Source organism: Vipera ursinii (genome assembly GCF_947247035.1).
Source record: "Vipera ursinii genome assembly, chromosome: 9".
Classification (NCBI taxonomy): Eukaryota; Metazoa; Chordata; class Lepidosauria; order Squamata; family Viperidae; genus Vipera; species Vipera ursinii.
Window position 1 is genome coordinate 2524454 of NC_139523.1, and position 27891 is coordinate 2552344.

At 48.5% G+C, this 27891-nt stretch overlaps 1 protein-coding gene across 1 annotated transcript; it reads right to left on the bottom strand.

The window, feature by feature from the left end:
* Positions 1 to 541: 541 nt before the first annotated feature.
* CSF3R (colony stimulating factor 3 receptor) lies at positions 542 to 27891 on the bottom strand. Its single transcript, XM_083369016.1, has 16 exons — positions 27755 to 27891; positions 24416 to 24515; positions 24020 to 24322; positions 21669 to 21792; positions 21229 to 21413; positions 20210 to 20364; positions 19763 to 19913; positions 19066 to 19142; positions 18118 to 18331; positions 14469 to 14657; positions 12533 to 12634; positions 11479 to 11625; positions 9051 to 9191; positions 5673 to 5763; positions 4281 to 4362; positions 542 to 2242 (listed from the first exon to the last, which is right to left on the bottom strand). The coding sequence occupies exons 2-16, from the start codon at positions 24507 to 24509 to the stop codon at positions 1730 to 1732; spliced, it is 2568 nt and encodes an 855-aa protein (XP_083225142.1). The 5' UTR covers positions 24510 to 24515; positions 27755 to 27891; the 3' UTR covers positions 542 to 1729.

Sequence of the window (27891 nt, forward strand, 5' to 3'; positions counted from 1 at the left end):
CTCACAATCACTAGCACCGAGGAGGTAACTTAGTTGAGTAAGGAAAGATCTGCAGGTAAACAACCAAGGTCAGACAGCACCAAGGATTCCACACATCTTGGAAGTGATAAAAAAATTACCCTCCAAGAATTTTAGGGATGGGAGGAGCAGCTGCAGAAGTAGGTATACTTGCAGATGGATCCATTTTGGCAGTTCCTTCCTTGAAAAGGTAAAGGTAAAGGTTCCCCCGCACATGTGTGCTAGTCGTTTCCAACTCTAGGGGCCGGTGCTCATCTCCGTTTGAAAGCCGAAGAGCCAGCGCTTGTCCGAGGATGTCTCCATGGTCGTGTGGCCGGCATGACTAGACGCCAAAGGCGCATGGAACGCTGTTACCTTCCCACTGTAGTGGTCCCTATTTTTCTACTTGCATTTTTACGTGCTTTCAAACTGCTAGGTTGGCAGAAGCTGGGACGAGTAACAGGCGCTCACTCTGCTACGCGGCACTCGGGATTCAACCCGCCAAACTGCCAACCTTATGATCGACAAGCTCAGCGTCCTGAGCCACCGCGTCCCTTGTAGACTCTCCCAATATGGGTTCATGCTACTTTGTTGCAGAAATTGAAGATGCTTTGATTTTTCTTTTTCTTTTAAAGATTCATGCACACATAGTCCATTAAAGCTTGAGGAAGAAATGGAATGATCTGTATGTGCTCAAGGACCAAGTCAAGGCCAGGGTGAGCTTAGCAGGAGTAGGAGTGTTCCAGGCACACCTAAGAAATCCTGCAACATGTAAGAGAAAAGTCAAAATTTGGTGGAAAGTGGTGGTTTTGGAATGAACACAGCACCACCTCTGGCAGCTGAGGGATGTTAGTGGTGCAGTCCAGATAATCAGGAAACATGGAGATCCGGCAGACAGCTGTTGTGACCAACAAACTTTGTATATCAGTGTCAAAAGAAGCCGCCGGGAAGGAGGATGTCCATTCTAGAGCCTTGAAACAAGGGCTGTGGCCCCTCTATTCCGATCGGAGCAGAAGTCATGAGAACAGATGATACTCGGCAGGACTGAACAGGCCTAACAGTGGCAAAAAAATGATGCAAAAGTGGTGGTGGGGGAACTTACAGCTATTGGGCTGCATCTACAGCTCTTGCAGCACCATGAGACACACCCTGCAGATGGCGAGGGGTGCAGTGTTTGTATTCTGAAGGTGCAGAAATGTTAAATGTGTTAAGGCACCTAATTTTTACCTAATCTTCGAACTTCCTAGCACCTCCCTCCAAGTAGGCTGCTTCCCATCCCTGGAGATGCCATCAGGTCATCTCAATGCCGCTGGCAGCTTCTGGAGCAGAAACGGAAGTGAAAATCCAATATACACACCCTCCCCGAGATTGCCTTCTGCTCATCTAAACCATTCTGCTCCAAACTTGGCAACTTTTAAGACTCATGGACTTCAACTTCTTGGCTGGCTGAGGAATTCTGGGAGTTGAAGTCCACGAGTCTTAAAAGTTGCCAAGTTTGGAGACCCCTGATTTAAAGGAAAGCGCGGCTGCTTCTGAGTCTGGAGAATTGTGACTCTGCCCTGGGAACATGGCCTATCTTTCCCACCTTCCTGGCCAGGAGGACATAGTCTATATAAGGATATAGTCTAAAAGAGAAAATAATGGCTGGCCAGATCTCTCAGGGGGGAGAAGGGAGGAGAAAAAAAGAGAAGGCTGTTCCCCTTGCAGCCCCCCTGGGACACCAGTCGGGTCATTACAGCCTTCGGAAGTTGCAGAGGTCTTCATCCCCGTCAATTTTCAGGCCCTGAAGCAGTGGGAAATCCAGCAGGGCCCCATCCAAGAAAACCGTTTCCTCTTGGAGGCTGGGGGGCGCCGCTCGCTCGGGCTGGTCACTGTGGAACCACAGGTTCTTGTAGGGCTTTGGGCTGGGGGTCAGGCTGCGGAGCAGAGGCTGCCTGGAGCTGGAGCGGATGTAGATGGTGGGCGAGGCTTCTTGCTGGCTGTGATAGCTGCCCCCCAGGACCTTGGCATACTGAACAGGCTCTGGGTTATTCTTGCAGGAGGTTGGCCCTGAGCCCCCGGTGGGCGCAGCTCCCTTGGCTTTGCGGGCACCAGAGTCGGAGAGGGCTGCCGGGCTGTCCTCCGTGGCCGGGCTGGGCTCGCTCTTCCCACAGGAGATGCACTTCTTCTCATCGGCTTCAATCACGAGGATGGCAGACACGATGACGGGGCTGAGCTTGCACGGCTTGGGGGCCTGCAGGGTCTCCTGTGGCAAAAAGGCAGGAGGAGAAGGGAGAGTTAAGGACGGCCAGGTGGCCCCTAAGGGAAGCTACTTCTGGCTGAGTGCAAATGGGATGGGGGGTGGTCCCGTCCTTAGACAGGTTCTGCTGGGGGTGATCATTTCTAGCGTCTTCATTTAGAGGTAGACTATCATGGGGCAGGGAGGCTTTACAGGCAGTCCTTGCCTACTTACTGACTGCCTTATTTAGTGACTGACTGAAGTTACAACAGTGGGAAAAAATAGTTCCGTGACCTGCCCTCGTACTCACCTGATGGCCATTTGGCTGCTTCACAACTAGGTCGCCAGAAGCAAAGTTAACAGAGAATGGAGAAATAAAAGCCAGTTTGATCTAGTGATGAACGTAGCAGGCGAGAAAGAGGGAGACGGGGAGTTCTGGTCCCGCCTTAGCCATGAATGCCGGCTGGGTGACTTTGGGCCAGTCCCTCCCTCTCAGCCCAACCCACCTCACAAGGTTGCTGTGATGGGGGAAATCTGAGGAGGAAGGAGTCTCAGGTGTGCTCCTCACCTGGAATTATTTGTAAAAATAATGAAGGTGGGACACAAACAAGCAAATACATAAAACGTCATGGCCCCCTCAGAGGCCGGTTCAGAGGAGGAAGGGTTGGAGCTGGGAGCGCCCGATGGGGAAGGCAAGCCAGGCTGTCTCAGTGCTCGACCAGATGGAGAGCTGCCTGCCTGCCTGCATCGACACGGGAGGATCGGTTGCTGACCGGCAGTGGTGCCAACTGGCAGCAGATCCCCTCTGTCGAGGAACAGCTGCCTCCCCCACTGATCCAAGGGCAAGGAGAGCGGAGCAGAGGCAAGCCCAGAGAAGAGCTGCAAGGCTACTCGGGAGGAGGTCGCCCCACCCTTCCTCCTCCTGGAGTGGAGTAACTTCCAAGGAGAAGGCAGGAGAGCTAGTCTTTGCCAGGAACAGCTGTTTGCTTTGGCTTACCCTGCCCCGGCTTCGACGTGGGCCTGTTGCTGTTTGCCTTAGCTCGCTTGGAAGATGGCTCTTCACCCTCGCCCTCCTCCTGTGGCTCCGTTTGGCCTTTGCTTCCTTGGGGCCTGGGAACTGCTGCTTCTCTGGGACCTGCTTCTTGCCCTGAGGACCGCCCAGCTCTTGTGCCTGGACCTGCCTGGAGGATGGGACTTGGGACCCTGGACCTTGCCCTGTGAGCGGGCTCCTACTCTGGGGGCTTTCTTGCTACTACAGGGGGACTGAGGGTGGCTGCCTTCAAGGTAGCGTGCGGGTGGAGGGCCAATGGCTGGAACACTGTTTAAGAGAAATAAAGAACTCTTTAGAGGCCTGCCTTGCCTTGGCCACTTGGGTCATAACATAAAACCATAAGTTGTGGTCATGTAATGTTTCACTTAGCGACCAAACAGGAAATCAGGTTATAGGTCTGTCATGGTCACATGATTTTCCACTTAGCAACCTCAGGATTGGTCCCAATTGTGGCCACTACCTTGCACTCTGGCTGCCAGCAAGCAGTCTTCAAGAAATGGGGTTCCCTGGAATGGCTCTGGGGAGACCCCAGTTCTTGCTGAAGCTGAGACTCAGTTGCACTGCATCATGTGGTCATGGTAAGAGTAAAAGGAAAGGACTCCACTTAACCTCCCGAGAAAAGGTTGGAGAGAAATGCGTAAATAAATGGAAATAAAGCTCCGTAAGCCTATGCAAGCTCTGCTTTGCAACTGGTCTGGGCTGTATCTGGACACCCTTATTATCTCTGTATACAAAGCTCATCAGCACTGAATGATAATCAATGCATTTTGGCCCAGTATTTTGTATGAACGCAGCTCAGGTAATTAGTTTGTGGCTCAATGTGTTGTATGAACCCAGGAAAGGGGGTTAATTGAGCTGTCGATCAGGACACGCATATTTTGCAAATCCAGCAAATGAAGATGGGCAGCGTCGCTCCTGCAGTGGTGCTGACACATCTGGCTGGGTGGAAGGTTCATAAAGCAGCAGCTGGTGGGGAAGGAAGAGCAGCTGCCTGTCTCTGGCTTCCAGGCTTACCTCCTGCAGGACGTCGGGGGCCCATTTGCCCAGGCTGCTGTTGGCCGGGTCAGGGACGCTGGGCCAGAACTGCATCTTCATCCTGGGGGCGAGTTGGGGGGCGCAGAGGGAGGGAGGGAGGGAGGGAGAAGCACCTGGTTAGTCTGGAGCTCTGATGGCCTGAGAGGAGTCAAGCTCTACACCTGGATATTGGCCATTCCCTGTTCTGCTCCTGTCTAATATGTGAATCAACACAACCTCTCAACACAACACATCAGCACTGGGTATCTGGAACATGGGTCGGGGAATTTTCTTTCAGGACAAGCAGCTACTTAGGAGGGAAATTCTGTTACACATATATACAAACTCACACAAGTTTGTGATCTTGCCTTCACACAATCTACAACACACACACTCTATCTGTATCTCTATATCATCATCTATATGAGGTGTGGGGAACTCTGGCCCTTTTGTGACTTGTGCAACTCCCAGAATTGCAAGTATTCTATATACTTCTGGAAGTCCACAAGTCATAAAAGGGCCACGGTTCCCCACCTCTGATCTATAGCATCATCTATATATCATCATTTATCTCTTTCTCCCACAGTCGGGTCCCTCAGCCCAACCCAGCCCCCACGGCTTTTGTTGTGGGGAAAATAGGAGGAGGGAGGGGTATTTGGTGTGTTTGCTGTCTTGAGTTACACATAAAGTCATAAAAGTGGGATCTGTGTGTCTATGTGACCGAGTGAGTCTGGGGTCTTTACACATTCTGGGTCCTTCATACGACCTGCGATTTGGTAAGTATTCTTTTGTTTCCCACTGGCATTTTTTTTAATTTTATTTAGCTTTCAGATAAGTAAATTCTTGAAAAGTGGCAGAGTGCTCTCCACAAATCGTGGCACCAGTTCCCCCTCTTTATTGGAGTCTCTCCTAAACTCCTCCTGGCCTTCTTTCATGACTGGAAGTCAAAAGGAGGAGATCTCAGTTTGAAGGAAACGACATCAAGCCCCCCTGCCTTCTCCCATGCTGTTAGCCTTTCCTTCCTGGACTTGGCTAACCCCCCAAGTGTACCCCATAAAACGGGGAAAGGTTCCGGCCTGGGTTAACCAAAACCCCTAGAGAGGATGTGGGAGTGAAGTTCCGGCGTGCCATCTCACTCTCCGTGAAAGAAGGACCGGCCCCGTCCTCTCTCCTGCCACCTGCCACCTTCACATCCAAAGGTGTGCAAAGGTCTTATGCAAGTATGGTCTTTGCCCTCCCTCCTCCTCCGCTGCCCTAGGACATTTCTCCTGCTTCGCCTCTGCCCTCCACCCCACTGTCTCTGCCTAAGCCGTCCCCTGCCCTTGCCGGTGGGAGTCCAAACTCGGGTGCCAAAGCAACGCTCTGCAGCTTCTGACTTGCTCTTCCACGTACCTTTTCCTCTTCTGAAAGCAGATGACCATGCCAATTATCATGGCCAAGAGCAGCCCAATGAGTAAGTACACAATGGTGATGTCCAGGTATTCTGGAAGAGAGAGCAAGGGGTTGGATATGGGTGGATTAGTGGCCACATGGAACTAAAGTGGAACACTGTTGTGGGCCCTGTTCAGAGAGTGTGTGCCCAGGGCCAATTGGCTGCATTGTCGTGTCATCTGCTCTTTGGCCAAAGTAAAAATGAACTAGTATGTCAGAATCCATTTATATCCCATTCACAATTCTCTATATGCATGTTATAAAATCTTATGCCTCTCCCTGGATTCTGCCATTTTTCCAAGGAGGAGAAGAGAAGATGTTAATAGGTGCAAGGATTGTTTATTCAGCCTGCCGGGAGGCTGTCTTCAAAGACCAGGGGAAGAACCTTTGAACTGAGAACAACAAAGGAAGGGGGGGGGGGGAGAGATTTGGTTTGTATCTCCGATTAGAATCTGAAAGGAAGGAGGTAATTGTGGTAAAGGCATGGGAAGATCCCTCTTTCCCATGGAAGGGTTTGACACCTGAATTTTCATTGATCCGGGACTGACCAGATGGTTTGAGGGGAGGGGTTTGACTTGGTGGACTCTTTAAAAGTACCAAACTGTAACACAGTTTCAGATCCTGTCTAGTATTCCTATTACCAATCATGTTTTAGTAAAAGCTCCTTTTGGACAATTCCTGGTTCAAGAGTTCTTTCTTTCCTAAGATGTGGATTGGGGTGGGTCCTGACATAGTACATCATCAACTGATAATTTGTAGGTTTAAAAAATTCATGCAGGCAGAATTGTTCCTAAAAGGAAGAAGGAGGTTGTGCAATTTGGCCTTTACAGGTAGTCCTTGACTCATGACCACAATTGAGCCCAGTATTTATGTTGCTACGTAAAACAGTTCTTAAGTGAGTTTCGCTCCATTTTACAACCTTCTTTGCCACAGTTGGTGAGTGTTTAGTGAATCGTTGTTAAGTTAGTAACCTGGTTGTTAACTGAATCTGGCTTCCCCCATTGACTTGGTTTGTCAGAAGGTCGCAAAAGGAGATCACGTGGCCCCGGGACCCTCAACCATCATAAATATCAGCCAGTTGCCAGTTGTCTCGATTTTGATCGAGTGTGAGGAGACTGCTACAGTCATGAAAAATGGTCATAAGTCATTTTTTAGTGCCGTTGTAACTTTGAACAGTCACTAAACGAATTGTAAGTCAAGGACTACTTGTACTTACACAGATGGGCTTAGAACAACTGATGGACGTAAGTAGGGAGGCCCAAAGAACTGGCCCCAACTAACCCTTCCTTTGAGGCCGAGAGTTCTCAGAGAACAGCTAGGAAAAAATTCCGTAACCCTTCAAGGATGGTTTTATCTTTGAGATGGCCAGGGGGGAAAATTAATCTTGTTTGCCTTTCCTAAGGCCTTTGCTTGTTTCTTTCACAGTAAGAACAGCAATATAAAAGTACTCTTCAAGACAAAAGGATGAGTAGATTCAGTCTTGTGAATTTCCGATGCCTCCCAAAATTTCTCAAAAGCAAGGGTCTCCAAACTTGGCCACTTGGAGACGTAGGGACTTCAATTCGCCAGCCAGCCAGTCTGAAAGTGGCCACATTTGGAGACTCCTTGCTGAAAAGCACCAGGAGAACGGGGGAATCAGGCTGCGTTTGACACCGTGGTCATGTGAGCCTGGCACACGTGCCAGGGAGGAAGCAGGGGCATTATTAAGAGGCACTGAATCAGAACAGTGAGCCATCTTTAGCCAACCATTTTGTATATCAGTTTTTCTTAAATGTTTTTCTCTCAGGACCCCTTCTCGCTTTTAAAAATTATGAGGGATCCCAGAAGGATCTTTTGTCTGTACCAGTTATATTTATCAATATTTACTGTATTAAAAATTAAAATTGTGCATTTGTAGAATATTTAGCTAGTGAATAAAATACAAATAACAATGTTAAACCCCTTAGATATTAATACAAATGTTTTTTCATTTAAAAAGTCCTATTTTTTTAACAAATAAAAAAATAACGTGACACTGTTTTTAGTTTCTGCAAGTAACCGAGGGCTGTAAAGCACTGTGAAGCAGTATATAAGTCTGAGTGCTATTGCTATTGCTATCTTCAATATCTGGCAAATAAATTTGATTTTTGCGGACCTGCGAGATGGTGTGGAAAAAAAAGAAACTTTGATTTTGGGTTTTGCTGACTAGATAGGTTGACATAGAAATGGCTAGTATATATTATTACCTGTAAGTAAAAAGTTGAGGTGTATGTTATTACCTTTTTCTATTGTCCCAAAAAGAGTTGGAGGTCAATGCTTTTCTTTTTTCCTCTCCCCCTTTCCCCTTTTTACCTTACACTTTCCCCCTTTTCCCATTATTTTCATTTTTCTTTGTCTATCTGTATTTTATATTTTGATAAATTAATAGAAATATATACAAAGAAACACTGCTGTAGAGAGCAAAAGGAATGGCTGTGAAGGACAAGAGGCAGAACTGCTACCAGTCAGATAATGGGGCTGGGGGGGGGGCTGGGGGCTGAGCCAGGGCAAAAAAAAAAGCAATGAGAAAATGTCTCAGGAAGGAAAACACTCAGACCTGCAGGATTCTGTTCCCAGAGCTGTTACAGTAAAAGTAATACCTACCTAAGTGGCACTGATTCCTTAGACTCTAGTCTACCTTGCAGGGCTGACGTACAGGTAGTCCTTGAGTTAAAACCATTTGTCCAGCACTGCAGCACTCCCTGGACATGTGAACAAAATTTGGGTGCTTGGCAGCCTGCCCACATTTATGACTGCAGGGGCCTTGCCACTGCCCCCTGTCTCCTCCCCCCCGCCCCATGGCACTTGGCAGCGTCAGGCTGGGGTTGAAGCAGGGCCAAGACTGCGGAAGGCCCCGGGCCTCTACTTCAGGCCCACCCCCGGCGCTGCCACCGCCGAGTGCTGCACTGCGGGGTCAGGCTGGGGTGGCTGAGGCTTTGCACCTCACTCGGTACCCCCAACTCATATGCGCCTTGTGCTGGACCCCCCCCCCCCGAGCATCTCCCACACCTCCTGAGATAACTCCACACTCCTTACCTGGCACTCTGAAAATCCACCTGCAAGATTGTTTAACAGCCGCAACCAGGAGTGCCTGGGATAGCAGTCTTTGAGAAAAATGGTCATGTAACAATCGCTTTGCTCAACGACCAAGATACGGTCCCAACTGTAGTTGTAAGTCAAGGACTACATGCCTCCTTTACACCTCTAGAAAAATCCTGCACTCTCAAAATAGCTTATTGACTTACAAGCCTAATAGTTTTTGCTTTCCATTTCCATGGCCCGTTAACTTTCCCAAGCCCCGACTGCCAGGATTGCCCTTACCCATGTCCTTGGTGGTGATCACAAGACTGGTCCCGTTGGTGCTCCCAACCATTGTAGAGGCCATGAGATGGAGGCTGTACATCCTTGAGGGCCGAAGACCTGAGATGGTGAGGGTGTCTACAGAAGTGTTCACAACGATACCTGGAGAAAAAGTGGGCAACGCTTTGCTATCGTTTCAGACTGGAAAGGTCCAGAAGCCAGAAGGAGGGCGGTAGAACAATAATGACGGGAGGCATTGTTCTATTCTTTAGACTCCTCCTAAAGGTTTTTCTCTCTCTGCTTGGGGTGATTAGGTGTGGCATGAACTTTGGGCAGCAAAGTCTTGGCAAGGTTAGAGAAACCTGTTAAAATCAACTCCTATCATCTTTGTCCATTGTCAATGCCATACTGGTGAGTATATTCTAACACATCTAGAAGACACTATTCGTTCTCTTCCAATATTAATATCCCAAGCAGCAAAAATATTGAGAAGCGCTTGGTTATCTATTTATTTAATTTATATAGTGTCCATCTCACTATCCAGAGATATTCAGTACAGGTTTTTACTGTCAAATCTATTATTATCAAAAAGAGTGCACCTTGTCTCTTTCTCGCCCTGTGCTCCAGGCATGCCAAATGCCCAGGACAAGGGCAGGGTGGGATGTCTGGTATGGTCCCTTGGGACCCCTGGCTCCTCTGCTTTCCCAGTGCCCCTGCCTGCAAATCATGTCTAACCCATTTCCTGCTCATTCGATTTTTATTTTGGACTAAGTTGCTTCCATCTGTTTTCCCCCCCTCCCCTAGGCTCAGATTTTGAAAAGAAAGATCCAATTTCTTTCTCCAGGCATGTCCGACTCTAGCGGCCGTTACTCATGTCTGTCTCTTAGCCCAGCAGCCAGCATTTTCTGAAGAGCCTTTCCACGGTCATCTGTCCAGCATGGCTATGCTGTACGTCGAAGGCAGCCAGAACGCTCTCAGCTTCCCACTAAAGTGGTAGCTATTTATTTACTCGCATTTGCGTGCTTTCAAGACGCGAGGTTGGCAGGAGCTGGGGCAAAGAGCGGGAGCTCACCCCATCACACGGCACTCGGGTTTCAAACTCGGGCTGTCAGCTTTCCAGCATCTTAACCGCTGAGCCTTTGCACTCCCTAAGTTCACTTTTGGAAAAAGAAAAATCCAATTTTCCCCCATGCTCTTTAAAAGAGGGAGACAGATATATTGCTATCCAGTACAGAATGTTGATATGTTGCAAGCAATATATTTAGGAAGCAAGTTATGCAGAGGGAAATCTTTTGCAACTTCCTCCTTAAATTGATCAATACCAGAGGATGTGTAAATTGGTTTAAACCGACTTGGACGGTCTGATTGCATGAAGGAAGTTCATCCCCGAAACACTGAGGATTGTCTACTTATTCGTTTGGAGCATATTGTTTGGGTGAATAAATGCCATCTTGACTTGTGCCGAGAATTTCTAAACCATCGACCTTCTCCCCTTTTCCTCTATGCTGCTTGTTATTTGTTTTGAAGACAAGTGTGTGGTTTGCAGATTATTGCACAATTCACACAGCCTTAGTTGTCTTGGTGTCAGAGGCTTGGATATAATTTTCTAATGCAGTGGAGAGAGGGCAGGATGGATTCTGAGTTTATTTCTAAAGAGATATAAACATATAGAAACAAGAAGCAACACTGGACGCCCTCTCAATAAGAGGGAAAGATAGTGTCAAGTCCACCGTTTGGGTGTGCCGAGGAGGAGGGGGATGGCGTGCTTGGGCTTTTTTGTTTCTGCTTTTTGCTTGGGAATTAGGGAGGGCTACTCTCTGCAGAGATGGGACGGATTCCTTCCCAGCAAGGTTTTTGCCAGGCTCCAAGGCCGTCGTGCTCGGAGGGTGAACTGTTATCTGCCTAGCACCTCAGCGTTCTCAAAACATCTTCTCAGCATCACATTGGTTGCCAGTGGACTGGTCAAGGGGGATGGGATTGGGAAATGGAAAGAATTCCTTTGTGCTTTATACCCTCAGATTCTGCCTCACTTTACTAAAACCACTTTCTCTCAGTAAAAGGTCTTGTGATTCAACTCAATGGAGTCAAGAGTCTTACTTTCCTGAGGGGGCCGACTGGGGCAGGTCTGACATTAGGTGGAATCTGAAGGTAGACTGATCCATCCCTTTTCCTCTAGGACAGGGGTCTCTAAACTCAACAACTTTAAGACTTATGGACTCCATGCTAGCTGGGGAATTCTGGGAGTGAAAGTGCACAAGTCTTAAAGTTGCCAATGTTGGAAACCCCTGCTCTAGGCACATCAGAAAAAAGGGGCCAGAACAGCCCTAGAGGCAGTGGCTGCTCTCTTCTTAGCTGAAATCCAGTTGCAGCCAATAATGGAGGCAGAGGGGTTCCCTGCTTTGGGGGAGAAGTCATTCCCCCCATAGCTGCAGGGAGTGGCCAAACGTACTTCTAGCTTCTTCGTTGGGATCGATCCAGAAGAGTGTATAGCCGGTGATGAAGCCGTTCTGGTCTTCAACAGGGAGGGGACTCCACCAAACCTCAGCTGTGGACACCCCAATGTTTAGGGGATAAACGTTCGGGCTGCTGGCTGGAGCTGTGGAGACAGGAAGGAATCAGAGTATGATCAACCGCAGGTCAAAGTGAAGGGTATGCTGAGCTTGGGTAAAGAGAAGAGACTAGGCTTCGGTTTGCCATGAGCAGTCTCTGGAAGCAGACTAAGAGAATAGCAGAGTTGGAAGGGACCTCGGGAGGTCATCTAGCCTAACCCGCTGTTCAAGCAGGAGACTCTATACCATTTCAGACAAAAGGTTGTCCAATCTCTTCTTGAGAACCTCCAGTGATGGAGCGCCCACGATTTCTGGAGGCAATTGTTCTGACCATCAGGGAGTTTCTCCTTAGTTCCAGGTTGCTTCCCTCCTTGATTAGTCTCCATCTGTTGCTTCTTGTCCTGCCTTCAGGCGCTTTGGAGAAGAGGTTGACTCCCTCTTCTTTGTGGCAGCCCCTCAGATATTAAAACACTGCTGTCGTGTCCTCCCAGTCCTTCTTTTCACTAGACTAAAGATACCCAGTTCCTGTAACGGTTCTTCCTATGCTTTAAACCTCCAGACCCTTTGTCATCTTTGTTGCTTCTGAAGTGCTTCTGGTCACCCCTCAAAAAGTTTAAAACTGGATGAGCAAAAGATCTTCCTGTTTCTACTGACTACTTACTAATAGTTACTCATCATGCCAGCCTCTGACAACAGTGTTCAGAAGGGGAAGATGGAATGCTTGCATTATTATAATTTTGGAATTTAAGTTGATTATCAGGCTCAATCTGCACTACTGTTTTTCTTTTACAACCCATTCCTGGAAAACACAATACCTCCAGAGATGATTAGAAATTACACAGCTTCCCCTCCCCCTCCCCTAATGTAAAATCCCAACCAAGGGAACTTTTGATTGCTTTGGATGGAGGCTGAGCTCAACCAGCCCCCCTCCCCCCACCTGAGTGGAAGACACACCTTTCTGCCTTGTGTAAGCTTCTATTGATTGGGGCATCCCAACTCTGTCTCTGTAGAGGGGGTAGACGGAGATGTTGTAGCGCTGGAAAGGTTCGATATTTTCTGAAACAGAGAAGGGGCAGGTGTTAGTAAGGACTGAAGGGCGGGGGTCAGGTGGGGTACATTCCCACTGCCTCTTAAGCTGCTTCCTCTACTCTTGATTGTGCCCTTTCAAAATGTTGCACCTCTAAATTTGCAATTATTCTTGTGAAAAAATGTTGCTTTTGCATGCCCCTTTAGGAGATGGATGTTGCAGTTGCTTTCTTTTCCCAAAATAGTGTGTTCCCCTTAAAAGAGCAGTGATGAAGTTACTTGGTCGGGTAATGAAACATCTGCAAGCAAACAAGCAAGCTCAGAGAGCACCAAGGACTGTGCAAAATAATAATAATAATAATAATAATAATAATAATAATAATAATAATAATAATAATAATAATAATAATAGTAATTGTGTTGATATTTATTTCACTTGCATTTGCTGTTTTGTGATCAGTTAGATATGACTGAATGTGTTGCCAGGCAGTTGAGGCATATCATGTACTCGAATATTGCACAGTTCAGTAACCGCAAGGAGGGAAAACAGGAGCATTCAAAATGTCAAGGGAGATACATCTGTGGTGTTTCTCTTCCACACATGTTGCAGAAAGTAGTTCTGTAGCCAAAGATGCCACCAGGTTTAAGGGGTCCTCCTCTTCCTCAGTGACACTGTCCGTCTGCCATTTCTGTTCTCCCTCCTCCATCAAAACCTGCCTCTGCTGCTACCCGCTTGAAAACCCTTCCTGTCATTGATCCCTCTGCACCGCCCCCCCCCCCCGGGCTTGCTGGAAGGAAGCTGCAGCCCTCTGGGTGTTGTCCTGAAAGCCAACTGAGAATCCTGGTTCGAGGGCAGCTTCCCTCCAGGTGGGCATTCTCCAGGGAGAAGAATTGCAATTCCCAGAATTCTTGGTAATTCTGTGCATATCGAGGTTGCCTAGGCCACCAATCCATTGTGTTTTTAGAAAGGTGTATGTTTGAAAAAAATACAATAAAGTAAAAAGTAAGGTAAAATACTAAAATAAAAATAATAAAATAAAATAATAACATACATAATAATAAATAAAATAAAAGTGCACCTTTGGAGACAACTTTTGGCCTGCCAACATGCGTTGCCACGGTACCTATCTGTGGGTTGTTTTGCAGCCCCAGGACTCTCCCCGCAGGGATCTTTTCCCCTCCGTGGTGGCATAATGGATTGTGATGTCATACAAAACTCAGTAGCAGTGGAAGTAACATCAATTAAAGGTCTAACTACTTTCTTCAAATGGGTCATTAATACAGTGGGATGAAGATCATGCAAGTGATCCTAATTTGCTTACATCTTTCTGGACCAGTGGGATCCAAGCCATCGTGGGCAGGGGTCTCCTCACTGTTGCTAGAGTGCAAAGCCATGTGGAAGGCCTCTCAAAGTCAAGGGTTGACGTCTTTGATATCTATGGAGATCCTCCATCATCTGGATTGTGGTTGTGGTTGTCCCAAAGGTGCTTTTTCCAAAAGGCAACTGGACTTTCATGGTTTTTTTTCCTTAGAAAAGAAGAAGCTTCTTGGATGAGAAGCAAAATGTTTTCTAAGAAAAAACCAAGGAAGCCCAATTGCCTTTTGGAAAAAGCTCCTTTGGGACAACCACAATCTCCATAGATAACGAAGTCAAGGTTTCCGATCCAAAAAGGGACTAGTTTGGATAAAAGCAATATCTGAAGGTAAGACAAAGTTATTAAAGCAACATGATGATTCCTCCTGGTTCAGATCTGAGCAAAGTTGTGCTGGCAAGTTGGGAAACTTTGGCCAGATAAATGCCAGAGAGAAGATTTGTCTTTGCTCCCCAAGGGTGCCCCCTCCTTCTGCCCCGGCAGTGGATCACCTTGGATCAGGGTTTCTCTCATGCTTTCATTCTGTAGCTTTTGCCACTCAATGTTGCTGTCTTCTGTTGCAGAGGTCACTCGGTGCCACTCAACGATGTAGCCTGTCACTGGGGTTCTCGGGGGATCCCACCACACCCGGAAGCTCTTCTCATCGTGGGGGGATGCCTGGACCTTGAGCACAGGATGACCTGAGAACAGTATCAGAGAATGTAGCAGAATTGAATTGAATTGAATACTTTACTTGTCCAAGTGTGATTAGATACACAAAGAATTAGGGGGCTGGAGACTAAAACATATGAAGAATGGTTGCAAGAATTGGGTATGTCTAGTCTAGTAAAAAGAAGGGGCAACATGATAGCAGTATTCCAGTATTTGAGGGGCTGCCACAAAGAAGACGGGGACAATCTATTCTCCAAAGCACCTAAAGCAGAACAAGAAGCAATTGATGGATACTCAGCACGGAGAGATCCAACCAAGAACTAAGGAGAAATTTCCTGTCAATGAGAACAGTTAACCAGTGGAACTCTTGGCCTCCAGAAGTGGATGTTCCTTCACTAAAGGTTTTCAAGAAGAGGTTGGACAGCCATCTGTCTGAAGTGGTTTAGGATCTCCCGCTCATGCAGGGGCTTGGACTACAAGACCTCCAAGGTCCCATCCAACTCTGCTCTTCTGCTACAGAGGGAGCACTTGGCTCTTTCTGCAGCTGGGATGGGAAAAGGCAGGTGCACAGAGAGAGGGCCTGGGTGGAAAAGCCAGACCGATTCCTCCCCCTCATCAGACTTGGCCTTCAGGCTACTGGATGGTCAAGGATAAGCAATAGGGCCTGGTGTTAGATGCTATTGGCTTAAAGGGAAAATGTCACTACGTATGAATAATGGCTGCATCTCTTATGGATGAGAGATGAGGTAAAGGCAATGTCACGAGGAGATGGCAGGGCATGTTTGCCTCCAGCCTAGACTTGCACGGGCCAAAGCAAGCTCCTAGCTGTGAAAGAAAGCATCTCAACAGCTTGCAATCAACAAACTATCTAGGAAAGTAGGCTTCTTTAGAAAGAAAAGGGACAAGCTTCCTGTTTTGCTTCTGCTCCTTCTCATGCATTGTGCAATTGTTCCCTCCCGCAAAGCGCATGGGGAAAAAACTCCCCCACAGAGAAAGGCTCTTGGAAAATCATGCTTTGCTTGCCTTTGTCATTCGCACTAGCAGTGGCATGAACAGGCCGAGCGCTTTTTTCTGCAAAGGTCTCAGGAACTTGCCTTCTTCTTGTCCCCAACCTGTACCAAAGCCTCTTTTTGACTCTTCCTTCACCTGCGGCTCTTCCAGTCTCTTCCCCATTAAGCAGTAAAGAGCTGTGGGACTTTTGATGTGTGTAGGTACTGCAATGTACTTTGCCGAGTGTTGGATCAGAGGGGGCAGCTTCAGTCCAACACCGATTGGGCACTGGAGGTAGGGGCAAGAAGCCTCTTGTCCCCTTTCTGCTCAGGGCGTTTTCCCAGGCCCCTCTGGCTGCTTTGAGTAGAGAGAGAGTTTGGTTCTTTTATATCAACTTCTTTCTCTAAGCCTGCTTGGTTTCTAGAAATACCCCTGGTCCAGCCTGGATTGTCTCAAAGAGCAGCTGATCCACAGTGGCAGTAGGGGGCTATTTGGTGAAGCAGGAGAGAGCCCACCCAACTCTCTCTATCCCAGTCAACTGTTGTTCAGTGGCTTCTGAATATGGGTTCAGGGAACCTCAACCATGCACTGCATCCATGTCCAAAAAACCCTCTGATCTGACTCAAGTATTTTGCTAGCCTGATCATCTTTTGGATGTGGGTTTAACACTATTCCAAGGGAGAAACTCCCTTTGGGTGCACCTGTAATTAATAGCCTCACAACCTAGGCCCAATTTAACAACTGACTACTCCAGCAGATCACAAGAATACTCATGAATTGCGCATTTCAGGCTGCAAAAGAAAGCCCATTTGGTGCAGTGGTGAAAGCACCAAGCCAGAAACTATTGGGCCCAGAGTTCTCATCCTGCCTTTGGCATGGGGCCAGCTGGGTGACCTTGGTCCAGTCGGGTTCCAAACTAAGCCCTTGAAGTAGGCAATGACAAACCACTTTTGAAAAGCCAGGCAGTTGCCAGCAGTCAAGACACACTTAAAGGCACAACAAATAAAAACAAAGTTAAGAAGCCATTTCTAATCCTCTTAAAAAATCAAATGGAAAAGGACACACAATCGCCCAGAGATTGAGTTCAGATAGAGACGGAGAAAGAAAACGCCCACCCCTCCCATTTTCCCATACCCTCACCACCAGACAAGAAAAGATGCCATACCACAAATTCAGCTTTATAGAAAACTGGTACGTAGTGATCAAATGTTAAATCTGCAGCAGCCAACCTCGTCCCCCAGAATGAGGAGAGTAAGACTCCTCAAGTCTGCAGCTCAGAGACGCTCTGAAGCAGGGCTCTCCAACAGTGGGAACTTTAAGACTTGTGGACTTCAACTCCCAGAATTCCTCAGTCAGCCATAGCTAAAGTTGTCAAGGTTGGAGACCCCTGCTCTGAAGGACAGAATTTATCTACCTCCAAAGTGCATTCAAGAGCCTCTAACCCCCCCCCCCCAATTTCATAAAACAATGCACTAGGACACAAAACAAAGAACGGAAAGCATTAGGATACTAACAGGATACAGAATAACAGGGTTGAAAGGGACTTTGGAGGTCTTCTAATCCACCTGCTCAAGCAGGAGACCTTATACCATTCTGGACAAATGGCTGTCCAGCCTTTTCTTAAAAGCCTCCAGTGATGACGCACCCATAGCTTTTGGAGACAAGCCATTCCACCGATTAATTGTTCTCACAGGAAACTTTTCCTTGTTTCTAAAGTTCTAATGCTGCCATAGATTTTAAAAAATGTATCAGAACATATTTAGAGACCATTCCACCCGCTGTTGATCAAAGGTGGCCCACAAAACTCCCTGCAAACTCTGTGCAAAAGACTGCAGCCCTCTTCCCCACCCCCCAAACCAATATTGTACACAACTGCCAGGGCTGCAACCAAAATGACACAGGCCACACAGGACATCAGTTACAACAAAGAATTAAGGGACACAAAACTTCCAGAAAGACTGCCAGAGCCGGTTGCTCAAAGAAATGGGCCACTAACAGAGGCAATGAGTTGGATACCATCAGCCAGGCACCTAATTTGAAACCCCCACAACAAAACAGCTGAAGAAGGATCATTCAAACAGTTCGTTCAGCACTTGGATCTTCAAGGCCAACTTCTGGGGTTTTCAACCATGGCTGCCTTGCCAGCTGAGACCTCTTTGGTTGGGAAAGGCTGCATTTATATGATCCGAAATTTAGTTTTTCTTCAAAATGTACACTTCTCCAAATTTTACAAGATTCATTAATGTGATAAAGTATATATTTGAATAATGTTTACATTCAAAAAAGGGATGCATTCATGAAAATTGTAGTTATGTCAGGGTAAATTGGTTGTAAAAATTAATCAAGCAAGACTTCAAATAAAAATGTGTATGTTTGGGGAAATCTGTAAATGGAGACAAAGTCTACAGTCCCTTTAAAAATGAAAGAAAAAGACCCCAAATAAAACAAACTGAATAGCAGACTCACAGAAACAGGATACCAAGCCAGTCTACTGCCTACCTTTTTTCTCCAGCAAGAAGATTTCTGTGGGCGGAGATGCACCTCGAGAGTTGTAGGCTGTGAGATAAACCCTTTCGGCTCCTGGAGGCATCAGGAATGTGCATCGCCTCCCGGTGGTGTTGCACAGAGAGAGCACGTGGCCCCTGTGCTGACCGGTGCTGAGTGCTGCCCAGTATCCCAGGATTCTGCCATTGGCCTCATGTGGCTTCATCGGCTGCAGAACGAGACAAAAGCAGCTGGAGACGCAGCCCCCGAAATCTGCAGCTCCCACTGTCTGCGTCCACGCAGCACACTTAATCAGAGTAGCAAAAGAGCTGGAGTTTGCCTTTGCACAGCACACTCGTCTTTGTTTTCACTGCAGCCGCTCTTTTTGGGGCTTCGTAGGTTTTGAGAGCTCAGGACAGTTGGAATAATTTGTTTGCGTGAACCAAGTTTGGAAATGGGTTAGTGCAATATGGGTAATCCTCGACCTACAACCATTTGTTTACTGCCCAAATGGTTAGTAAAAGTTACAACGGCACTGAAAAAAGTGACCTAGGACCATTGTTCACAACCACCGCAGCATCCTAGAAGTCACGTGATCCAAATTTGGATGCCTGGGAACCGGCATGTATTTATGAGGGCTGCCGTGTGGGATCCCCTTTTTGCGACCTTCTGACAAGCAAAGCCAACGGGGAAGCCAGATTCACTTAACGACCATGATACTAACTTAACAACTGCAGCGATTCACTCAACAACTCTGGCAAGAAAGGTTGCAAAATGGGGCAATCCTCACTTAACCGTTACCTCGCTTAGCAACGTAAGTGTTGGACTCAGTTGTGGCTGTACGTTGACCACCTCTGAGAAGATTACCAGCTCCCTCCCGCTCCTGCTGTGCCCCCTGAGTGGGTCTCCTCCCAAGAGCAGCTGCTGGGATGAACCTGCCTGCCCAGTGAGGCCCCGGCTGACCTTCCAGAGCAGCTGCACCTGCGTCCCCTTCTCCGCCTCTCGCAGTCTCCACCAGGCATCAAGCGTCCCTGACGGGGCTGCGGGAGAAAAAGGGGCTTCAGGACCATCAGCATTTGGCTCTGGCCCTGCTCCCTCAACGCAGCCAAGCTGAGGAGAGGGAAGACCAGCTCAGCCTCCGCTGCCTTCAGTCCTGGGGGGCCGCAGTTCAGAAGGTTCAGCATCCTTTGCCCACCCAGCCCTGGGCCAGGGGCAGCAGTGGGATTCAGCCGGTTTGCACCACTTCGGCGGAACCAGTAGCTAATTTTTTGTTGCCCAGGCCCAGAACGGACTTCCGGAAGTGGCATCCACACAGAGAATGGGCTGTTCCCATATTTGAATCCCACTCTTGCCTCTGCCGCATATCCAGTCTTGCCCTAACTTTTCAAGAGCAGCCAAAGTTGGGCAGGGGCTCCCTATGCTTCTGCTTGTAATGTCCCCCCCTCCCCAAATCTTCACTAAACGTATTCGATTGTATGCAGACATGATATGATACAATCCTTCATTGGACACTGTGTCCTAGTTCCCCGAGAAGATGCACCCTGGAAGGGGCTCCTCAACCCCCACGGGCCAAATCCTGAGATGGGAGAAGGCCTTGGCGGCTGACCCGTCCCGATGCCCCGGGGCCTGGCTATCTATGGGGGAGGAGCCCCTTCCCCACCTTTCTCCTGTGTAGTGAAGAGCTTGGCCGAGCTCCAGCTGCTCCAGTAGCTGAGAGGCAGACGCCTGCAGCGCATCTGGAACTGGTAGAGGCTGCCAAAGAGGAAGCCGCACTGCTGGATCTGCCGGCTGGAGGTGGTGATGTTGTGGACCTGGGATGAAAGGGAGGATGGCAGAAACATGGAGAGGCTCCTTCCCTTGCCGACCCCTCCCCCCCAGCCCACAGGACCTCCAGGCCAGAAACGCTTTGAGTAAAAAGGCCTTTGGCTGGATGGAAGAGGACAGGGCCAAGGCGTGATGGGTGGCTACCGGAAAGGGTCCGAAGCCTGAAGAAGAGGGCTTGGGGGCAGGGACAGAAGGGAAAGCCAGGCCAAAGGGGCCTTGCTGGTGCCCCCGAGGGGTCCTACCAAGAGAAGCCATTCTGCTGCCAAGCCAAAGAGGGACTCACAAGACTCCACTCCAGGCTGCCTTCCAGCTGGTAGCGCAGGTCACAGGCCTGTTCCATGAGTCTGCTGTCCTTCGCCGCCTCCCATTTTACCATCAGGCAGTCGCTCTCCTCGGAGATGGGCTGGATGTCCTGGATGGTCGGGGGCTCCAGCCAGACTGGAACGAACAATTTGGGTTGAGCGAGAGCTTTGTACTTTGTTTAAAGTATTTTAATGCCGACCTCCAAAGTTATCCCGAGGGTAGGTAGCAAGAAGAGTAAAGAGTAAATAATAAAATCAAAAGGCAGCCCATATTAAACAGCAACAGGAAAGAGGATGGGAAGGGCTGAAAGAGGCGTGTCGGATGCCTGGCAGACATCTGCACCAGCGATGCCTTTGGTGGCTACCAAGGGGATGTTTGTCAAAAGTGAGATCTTGGATCTTTAGGGTGACTTAGAACAGGTTTTCTCCCCACCCTTGACCTTTGGAAACCATAAGTGGGTCTGAACATGTCTAGACTTTAATGAAGCTCCACCCATCTTTAGAGGATGAAGAATGGACCAGCCAAGAAAGCTGTGTGCCATTCAAAAAAGCGCCTTAGCTGTTGGATGTTGCTACGAGATGCCAGGGTGGAGAGAAAAGAGGAGCGTGGCAATCCTTCTGCTTTCTTCCTTCCTAGAGGTGAGGGGTTTTTTTGGCTGGTTGAACTGAAAACGTTCCTTGGATGAGAAGCGAAACATCTTCGTGGAAAAACCAAGGAAGTCCAGTTGCTTCTTGGAAAAGCACTTTTGGGATGCCCAGGGAGAGAGACCCCATCCTGAGGACCCCCACAGACAGACTCTCCCCGGGCGGTCCTTTTTGCCCGACTTGCAAGGAGCAGCCTTCCTCCCAGCCCAGGGAGGGACCACAACCTCCCAGGCAAGACAGACGGCTTCTCAATGAACTCACTGCAACTCTCCCTCCTTCTCACCCCCCTCTATGGACTCAGCCCCATTCGCTAGAGGAGAGGGCAGGGAGGCCTCCCCTGCCTGACGGCACCCACCTAAATCCATGGGGTCGGCGCACAAGCGCTCTGAGGTCACGTTGCCCAGCGCATTTTCCACAGACACCCAGAAAAGCATTTTTTGATACAGCTGCAGCTCCAGGCGTGGGAAAGTGCAGGAGTGCTGGCCAGGCTCAGGGATGCAGTCTGCGATGGGGGCCAGGGCCTTACACTCCCTGGAGCTCCTGAAACACCAAGAAGAGCTATCAGGGGGGGGGCTGGAGAGGAGCGATGCAGAGAGTGCAGAGAGGTGATTAAAGGGAAAGTGCCCGTCCCTGGCAGACATTATTCCAAGGAGGAAGGGACTCAGTCAAGCCAAAAATTCGGATCATTTGTTTTTTACAAGTTAATGGTCAGGAAGAATGAGAATGAAGAAAAGCAGACCCCCCCAACCCACGTTGGCCCTCGCCTGACCGCAACGGTTCGTCTCCTGTCCTTACCGGAATCCCTTCAGGGCCACGCGGGTTGGGAGGAGACTGTGCCACCCAGGGTCCCACTGGCACGCCAGGCTCTTGGAGGTAACATTGAAGATGCAGGTGAGGTTCTGAGGCTGGGATGGAGGGTCTGCTTGGCGTCCGCGTGCAACGAGAAAAAAGAAGCAGGGAAAAGTTTCCAGCAAAATGATGAGGGATTCACACAATGCATTGTCCTAATGCAACCTAAGTCTCAAAATTGGATGTTCCTGACTGGTGACTTGTTTGAACACACAAGTGTCACATCCGCTGCCCCTCCCACCATATAATTGGTATTTTATCTGAGCCAGAATCTAACATGCAACATCCATCAGCGAGAGCAGAGAAACTTATTTGGTCTTGTGAAACCAGTGAACGGGTGCAGGCTTTCCATTCTGCCCAACACAGCCAGTTTGTTAGGATGCGAATCTATTGCTAAGTTCAGTTTTAGATTTATTGGACAACACCACCCCCCTGCACACACACAAAATGCCTTTCTATGGCATTACTTGGAAGTCGTTTTGTTAATTTAAAAGATTTACTTATGGCCAACTGTTTAACTTTGATTTCTGTTCTCTCGAAGGAAGTAATGGTCATCCAGCATTTTATCTGGCATCTCCCTGTCACTTGCAGCTTGGCTTCCTTGTTGAAGCCATCTCAAGCAACACCATCGCTTTAATGGTATTCCTTAAATGCAGTAAAAAGGCCCTTTCTGTAGATTTGGTTAGAATTGGGATCTCATCACACACCAAACTAGTTGTTCTCCATCACAACAATTTTGAGAGGTGTGGACTTCAACTCCCAGAATTCCCTGCAATGGCCACACTGCAATGGTGAATTCTGGGAGCTGAATTTCACACTTCACAAAGTTGCCCAAATTAGGAAACTACCAGTGTCCAATGGTAAATGTCTGAAGCTGTCTCTGCTGGCTTCGTTGCTACCATCATCAGGAAGGGCTAGAGCAGGGGTAGGCAACCTCGGCTCTTTTATGACTCATGGACTTCAACTCCCAGAATTCCTGAGTCAGCAGAATTCTGGGAGTTGAAGTCCATGAGTCATAAAAGAGCCGAGTTTGCCTACCCCTGGGCTAGAGAATAGCCGATCCATGCATTCGTGGTTGTAACGCAGCTCTGCTCTCAACCAAACCACAACATTCTAGAAAATATACCAATTGTCTGTGGCAAGCTAGTACAAGCTGGACACAGCATGTGACTGGAAACACCACCCCAACTCTGGAAGTTTTTAAGAAGAGATTAGAGAGCCATTTGTCTGAAATGGTATAGGATGTTCTAGGGGGTTGAACTAGATGACCTCCAAGGTTCCTTCCAACTCTGTTATACTGTTATTCTTTCTCACCTTCTCTATTTGTCTGTTTGTTCCTCAGCTCAATGCAATATGCTGCTTTGAGCTTCAAGAAAGGAAATACGCTGGAAATAACCAGCTCAAGGCTTTCTTCAGTTCCCCCCAAAGGGGAGAGAGTTTGTGTGGAGCGAGGATGTGTCATTTTTAAATATTGCAATTCTTGGGAACAGCCCAAGAGAAGGGTCTCCCTCTACCTGGCCCCTTTTAGATGAGTAGCAAAGATGGGGCCTTTTAATGCTGTCTTTCTTCTTTGGCTTATAACAGAATAATGCAGTTGGAAGGGACCTTGGAGGTCTTCTAGTCCAGCCCCCTGCTCAAGCAGGAGACCCTATGTCATTTCAGACAAATGGTTGTCCAAACCTCCAGTGATGGAGCGCCCACAACTTCTGGGGGCAAGCTGTTCCACTGATTAATTGTTTGCCCTGTCAGGAAATTTCTCCTTAGTTCCAGGTTGCTTCTCTCTTTGGTTAGTTTCCATCTATTGTTTCTTGTCCTGCCTTCGGGCGCTTTGGAGAAGAGGTTGACCCCCCCCCTCTTTGTGGCAACCTCTAAAATACTGGAAAGCTGCTATCCTGTCCCCCCTCGTCCTTCTTTTCACTGGACTAGCCTTGCCCAGTTTCTGCAACTGTTTTAGCTTCCAGGCTCCTAATCATCTTCGTTGCTCTTCTCTGCACTCTTTCCAGAGTCTCAACGTAATTTTTGTAACGTGGTGACCAAACCTGGGTGCAGTGTAAGTGAGTAGGAGGGTCTTCAGAGGCTGCAAAGATGTGACCCAAACTCCTTTGTGGCCACTATTTTGACTTTTTTAAAAATCACATCCTGCTCATAAGGGATTTTGGTTTTAGTGCTGGATTATTAGTTCTACTGTTGATTATTGCCTGTTACGATCCATAAACAGGCAGTACGAAGGAGCAAAGGTTCCTTTATAATCACTGCACGGTGGGGATTCCCGTCTGGATCCCTGCAGTGAGACTTACATCCAGCCTGGATCTGGGTAAGGTTCACAACCTGTGGGACGCCGTGTTCCAGCACGCAGCAGCTCAGGGCAGTCAGAGGTTCCTTGAAGGGGCCGACGGTGATGTTGGAAACTTCCACCCCATTGCTGAAGCTGTTCTGCGATCCTTGAAGTTGTTGGTGGCCCAATTTCCAAATGATCCAGATTCTGCTATCCTTTGCAACTGGGCAGTGGTTTCTCCAGATGGTACAAGAAGCCGTGATATTTCCTCCCAAGATGACAGCCGAGGAGTTGACGGCCAAGTGACTGCAGGAGAGGGACCCTGCTGAAGAGGGAGAAAAGGCAAGGTGGGCGACTGCCAAAGGCGGCGGCCTGTCCTTTCCCCAAGGCTCCCAGGCTGGGGGCCTCGAGCACCTACCTCCTGGCATCCAGAGGAGGAAAAGGGCGCATCCCAGCATCCTTGACCAGGGTTCCCACATGCTTCTCGTGATTTGGCTCAGGCAGTGTAACATTTAATCCTGCAATTTACGGAAAGAGACATTCAAGCAGCGTCCAGCCCTTTGCCCTAAGGCCTGCCCCTCGTGCGGGATTTGGCTGGCTCCGAACATGGATGACGGTAGGAACACAGGCCGGGCTGACGGTGGGGCCCCAGAGAGGAAGGTGGCAAAAGGCTAGGATTTCATCCTCTTTTTGTGTACCACACAAAGGGGCATTAGCACCTTCTTGACAACATCCTGGGCTTCTCTGTGCCTGTTGTGGCATCAAGTTTCAGTACGCTAAAAATATTGTTGAGTTGGTGGTACTACATTCTGGGTTTGTGCGTTCAAGAAATAATAAAACAATTAAAATTATTTGTCTAGAATTTCGACGTAGCCACCAAATGCTTTTTATTCTAGGGGCTAAACATATTCAATGTGCTTTTCTTTGGGAGACCCAATCTGAGCCTTGCTCCTTTTTGTCCGGTTTCCAGCTTTTGGGCCTCAGCATGAAGCTGCTAAAGCTAAGCTGAATTCTCCAGGGAAGGAACAATCAGCGTACACGGACTATTGCTAATGTACCATAAGCCATTGAGACTGAAGTTACACAGTCATTGCCTCACAGGGATGGCTCAGGGCCTCTTAGAAGCTCTCCAGCCCCTTTGGCATGATCCTGTGCCAAGCTAGGCCTCACCTCTCTGAGCTGAGTCTTCCCACTGAGCACAGAATTTTGCCTTTGTCTGCGAGGATTGTCTGGTGGTGTGGTAGTGTGGCGATCTGCTCAGAGATCGGGGCAAATGGACGATCACTTGACTATGAGCCAGCAATGTGCAGCCGCCGCCAAAAAAGGTAACACAGTCCTGGCTTGTATAAACAGAGGCATAGAATCAACATCACGCAAAGTATTAGTACCGCTTTATAAAACCCTAGTGAGACCACACCTGGAATACTGCAACCAATTTTGGTCACCATACTACAAAAAGAGATGTGGAGAGTTTGGGAAAAAGTTCAGAGAAGAGCAACTAAGATGATCAAAGGCCTGCAGGCTAAAACATATGAAGAACGGCTGCAGGACTTGGGTTTGGCTACTCTAAAGAAAAGAAGAAACAGGGGTGACATGATAGCACTATTCCGGTATTTGAGGGGCTGCCACAAAGAAGAGGGCATGAAAGTTTTCTTCAAAGCACCAGAAGGCAGGACAAGAAACAATGGTTGGAAACTGATCAAAGAGAGAAGCAACCTGGAATTAAGGAGAAACTTCCTGAGAGTGAGGACAATTAACCAGTGGAACAGCTTGCCACCTGAAATCATGGGTGCTCCATCACTGGAGGTTTTTAAGAAGAGGCTGGACAGTCACTTGTCTGAGATGGTATAGGTTCTCCTGCTTAAGTGGGGGGCTGGACTAGAAGACCTCCAAGGTCCCTTCCAAGATCTATTCTATTCTATTCTGAGCTGGTCTCTCCCACTGCCCCAAAGAGAAGGGATCCTCAGACAAGGCTCAGAGTTGAAGAGAAGGAGAAGCCAGCGCTCACCTGAAGCTGCCCTCAGAGCCCACCTGACAGGGATGCTAATTGAATGAAGGTTGGTGAAGCAGTTCTGATTACAATATAGGGTACAATTAATTCGAAGTATTCATTGAAGATAAATAAGGAAATGCGATGTGAGAGTCTTACAGAAGGGCCACAGTGGAGGGACTGAAGTTTGCTTCACCTCGATTAGGCATGTCTACATGTGTGTATGCAGCTACTTTTCAACTTACGATCACAACTCAGCCCAAAAATTCTTTTGCTAAGCAAGAGAGTTAAGAGCCCGGGATTCTGCAACCATCATAAATATGAGCCTGTTGAGAAGTGCCCAAATCTGGATCACGTGACCACGGGGGTGTGCGCTGCTGCAAGGGTTGTAGATGTGAAAAATGGTCAGTGCTGTTGTAACTTCAGACAGTCACTAAACCAGGGCTCTCCAACCCTGGCTGCTTTAAGACTTGTGGACCAACTCCCATGGCTGGCTGAGGAATTCTGGGAATTGAAGTCCACAAGTCTTAAAGCAGCCAAGTTTGAAGACCCCTGCACTGAACAAACTGTTGTAAGCCAGGGACTACCTTATGTGGCACCAGCCATTTCAAGCCACTTTCCATTGTAAATGTAAACATTAGTTAAATCAATCAATCTGCCATTACCGAAGTATGACCCTAGTGGGCGATTGAATTATTATTTATTAAATCTATATGCTGCCCATCTCAGCCTGCAAAGCGACTCTGGGTGGAGTTGCAGTGTGCTGCTCATTTGGGATGCTTCGGCAGCTGCAGGGCTGCCAGAGGGACTGGAAGGGAGCGGACACAGGACTGGGCGGACGACCAAAGGCAGCTTTTGTGTCCAGGGATGGGCCCTCTTGCCCTCTTCCCCTAGCATGGCTCGACTATATATAAAGTGTGAATTCAAAGCAGTGGCTTGTTTGGGGAAGCCGTCCCACCTGGTCCTGACCCAGGAGTCCCTATGGATCCTGGCAAGGACAGTGCCCAGCTCCAAGAAAGCATCTGGCTATGTGTGGGCACGTACATCATGGAAACCCGAACCACAGACAACTGGGTGGACTGCGCACTGCTCTGTTGCTTTCCCCCTTAAGCCTCTGCTTCTCCTTCCCCTTTCTTTCCCTTTCCAATTTCTCTACTACCTTTCTTTTTATTTAAATTTTATACTACGACAATCTTAACAAAGAAAGGAAGGCAGGCAAAGAAAATTTGACAGCTGATTGAACCATCAGCCCTTCCAGTTTAGATGGCCTGGAGATTTGTCTGCCTGGAAGTGTGACTCTCCACCTATCAACTAGGAGGATCCGGAGCAACGTTTATTACCCCCGACCCTTGAAAATGCTGCCAAATTGAACCCCCTCCCATTCTATTTTTGCAACAGGAGCACCCCAGCGGGAACCAGTAGGCAAAAAGGGGTCAGGCGTCTCAAGGGTCTGGTTTGATGATCCTGCCAGAGCAACTTCCCGGCTCTCCTGCCCAGCCATTTTAGTTGCAATCCGGCCTCCTGGCATGCAGCACCCCTGCCTCCTGTCCCCACATGGCTGTGGCTGGGCACTCAGCAAGTGGCACCTTGCCAAACTCTTGCCATCTGGCTGCTCCTGAGTCTGGCAACACTTTAGCGGCAGCTGCAGGCAAAAGGCACGCAGGCACCCCGGTTGGCACACAGCTACACTCTGTGTGTAGCCACGGCACGTAAGGCAGTGCGAGGGTCCCTGGAAAGATGGAAGAGGCTGCCATGCCCAGCCCTTACCTTAGGCCAGCTCAGGTGCCGCAGCTCTGCTCCCTGGAGGGAACTCCTCTGCCAGCGAGGAAAAATGATCCTCCACCGCCAAAAGCTGTCGTTATTCTCTCTCTCCGAGCAAGGTGATTGCAAAATGCTGCTTAGGG

Excerpts from the sequence above, each read along its gene's own strand:
- CSF3R (XM_083369016.1), bottom strand. The coding sequence starts at position 24,509 with ATGTTACACTGCCTGAGCCAAATCACGAGAAGCATGTGGGAACCCTGG. Across the intron at positions 14,658-18,117 it reads CTTCTTGCTGGAGAAAAAAG|GTCATCCTGTGCTCAAGGTC; the intron begins GTAGGCAGTAGA and ends TACTGTTCTCAG. Across the intron at positions 2,243-4,280 it reads CCCCCGACGTCCTGCAGGAG|GAGACCCTGCAGGCCCCCAA; the intron begins GTAAGCCTGGAA and ends TTTTTGCCACAG.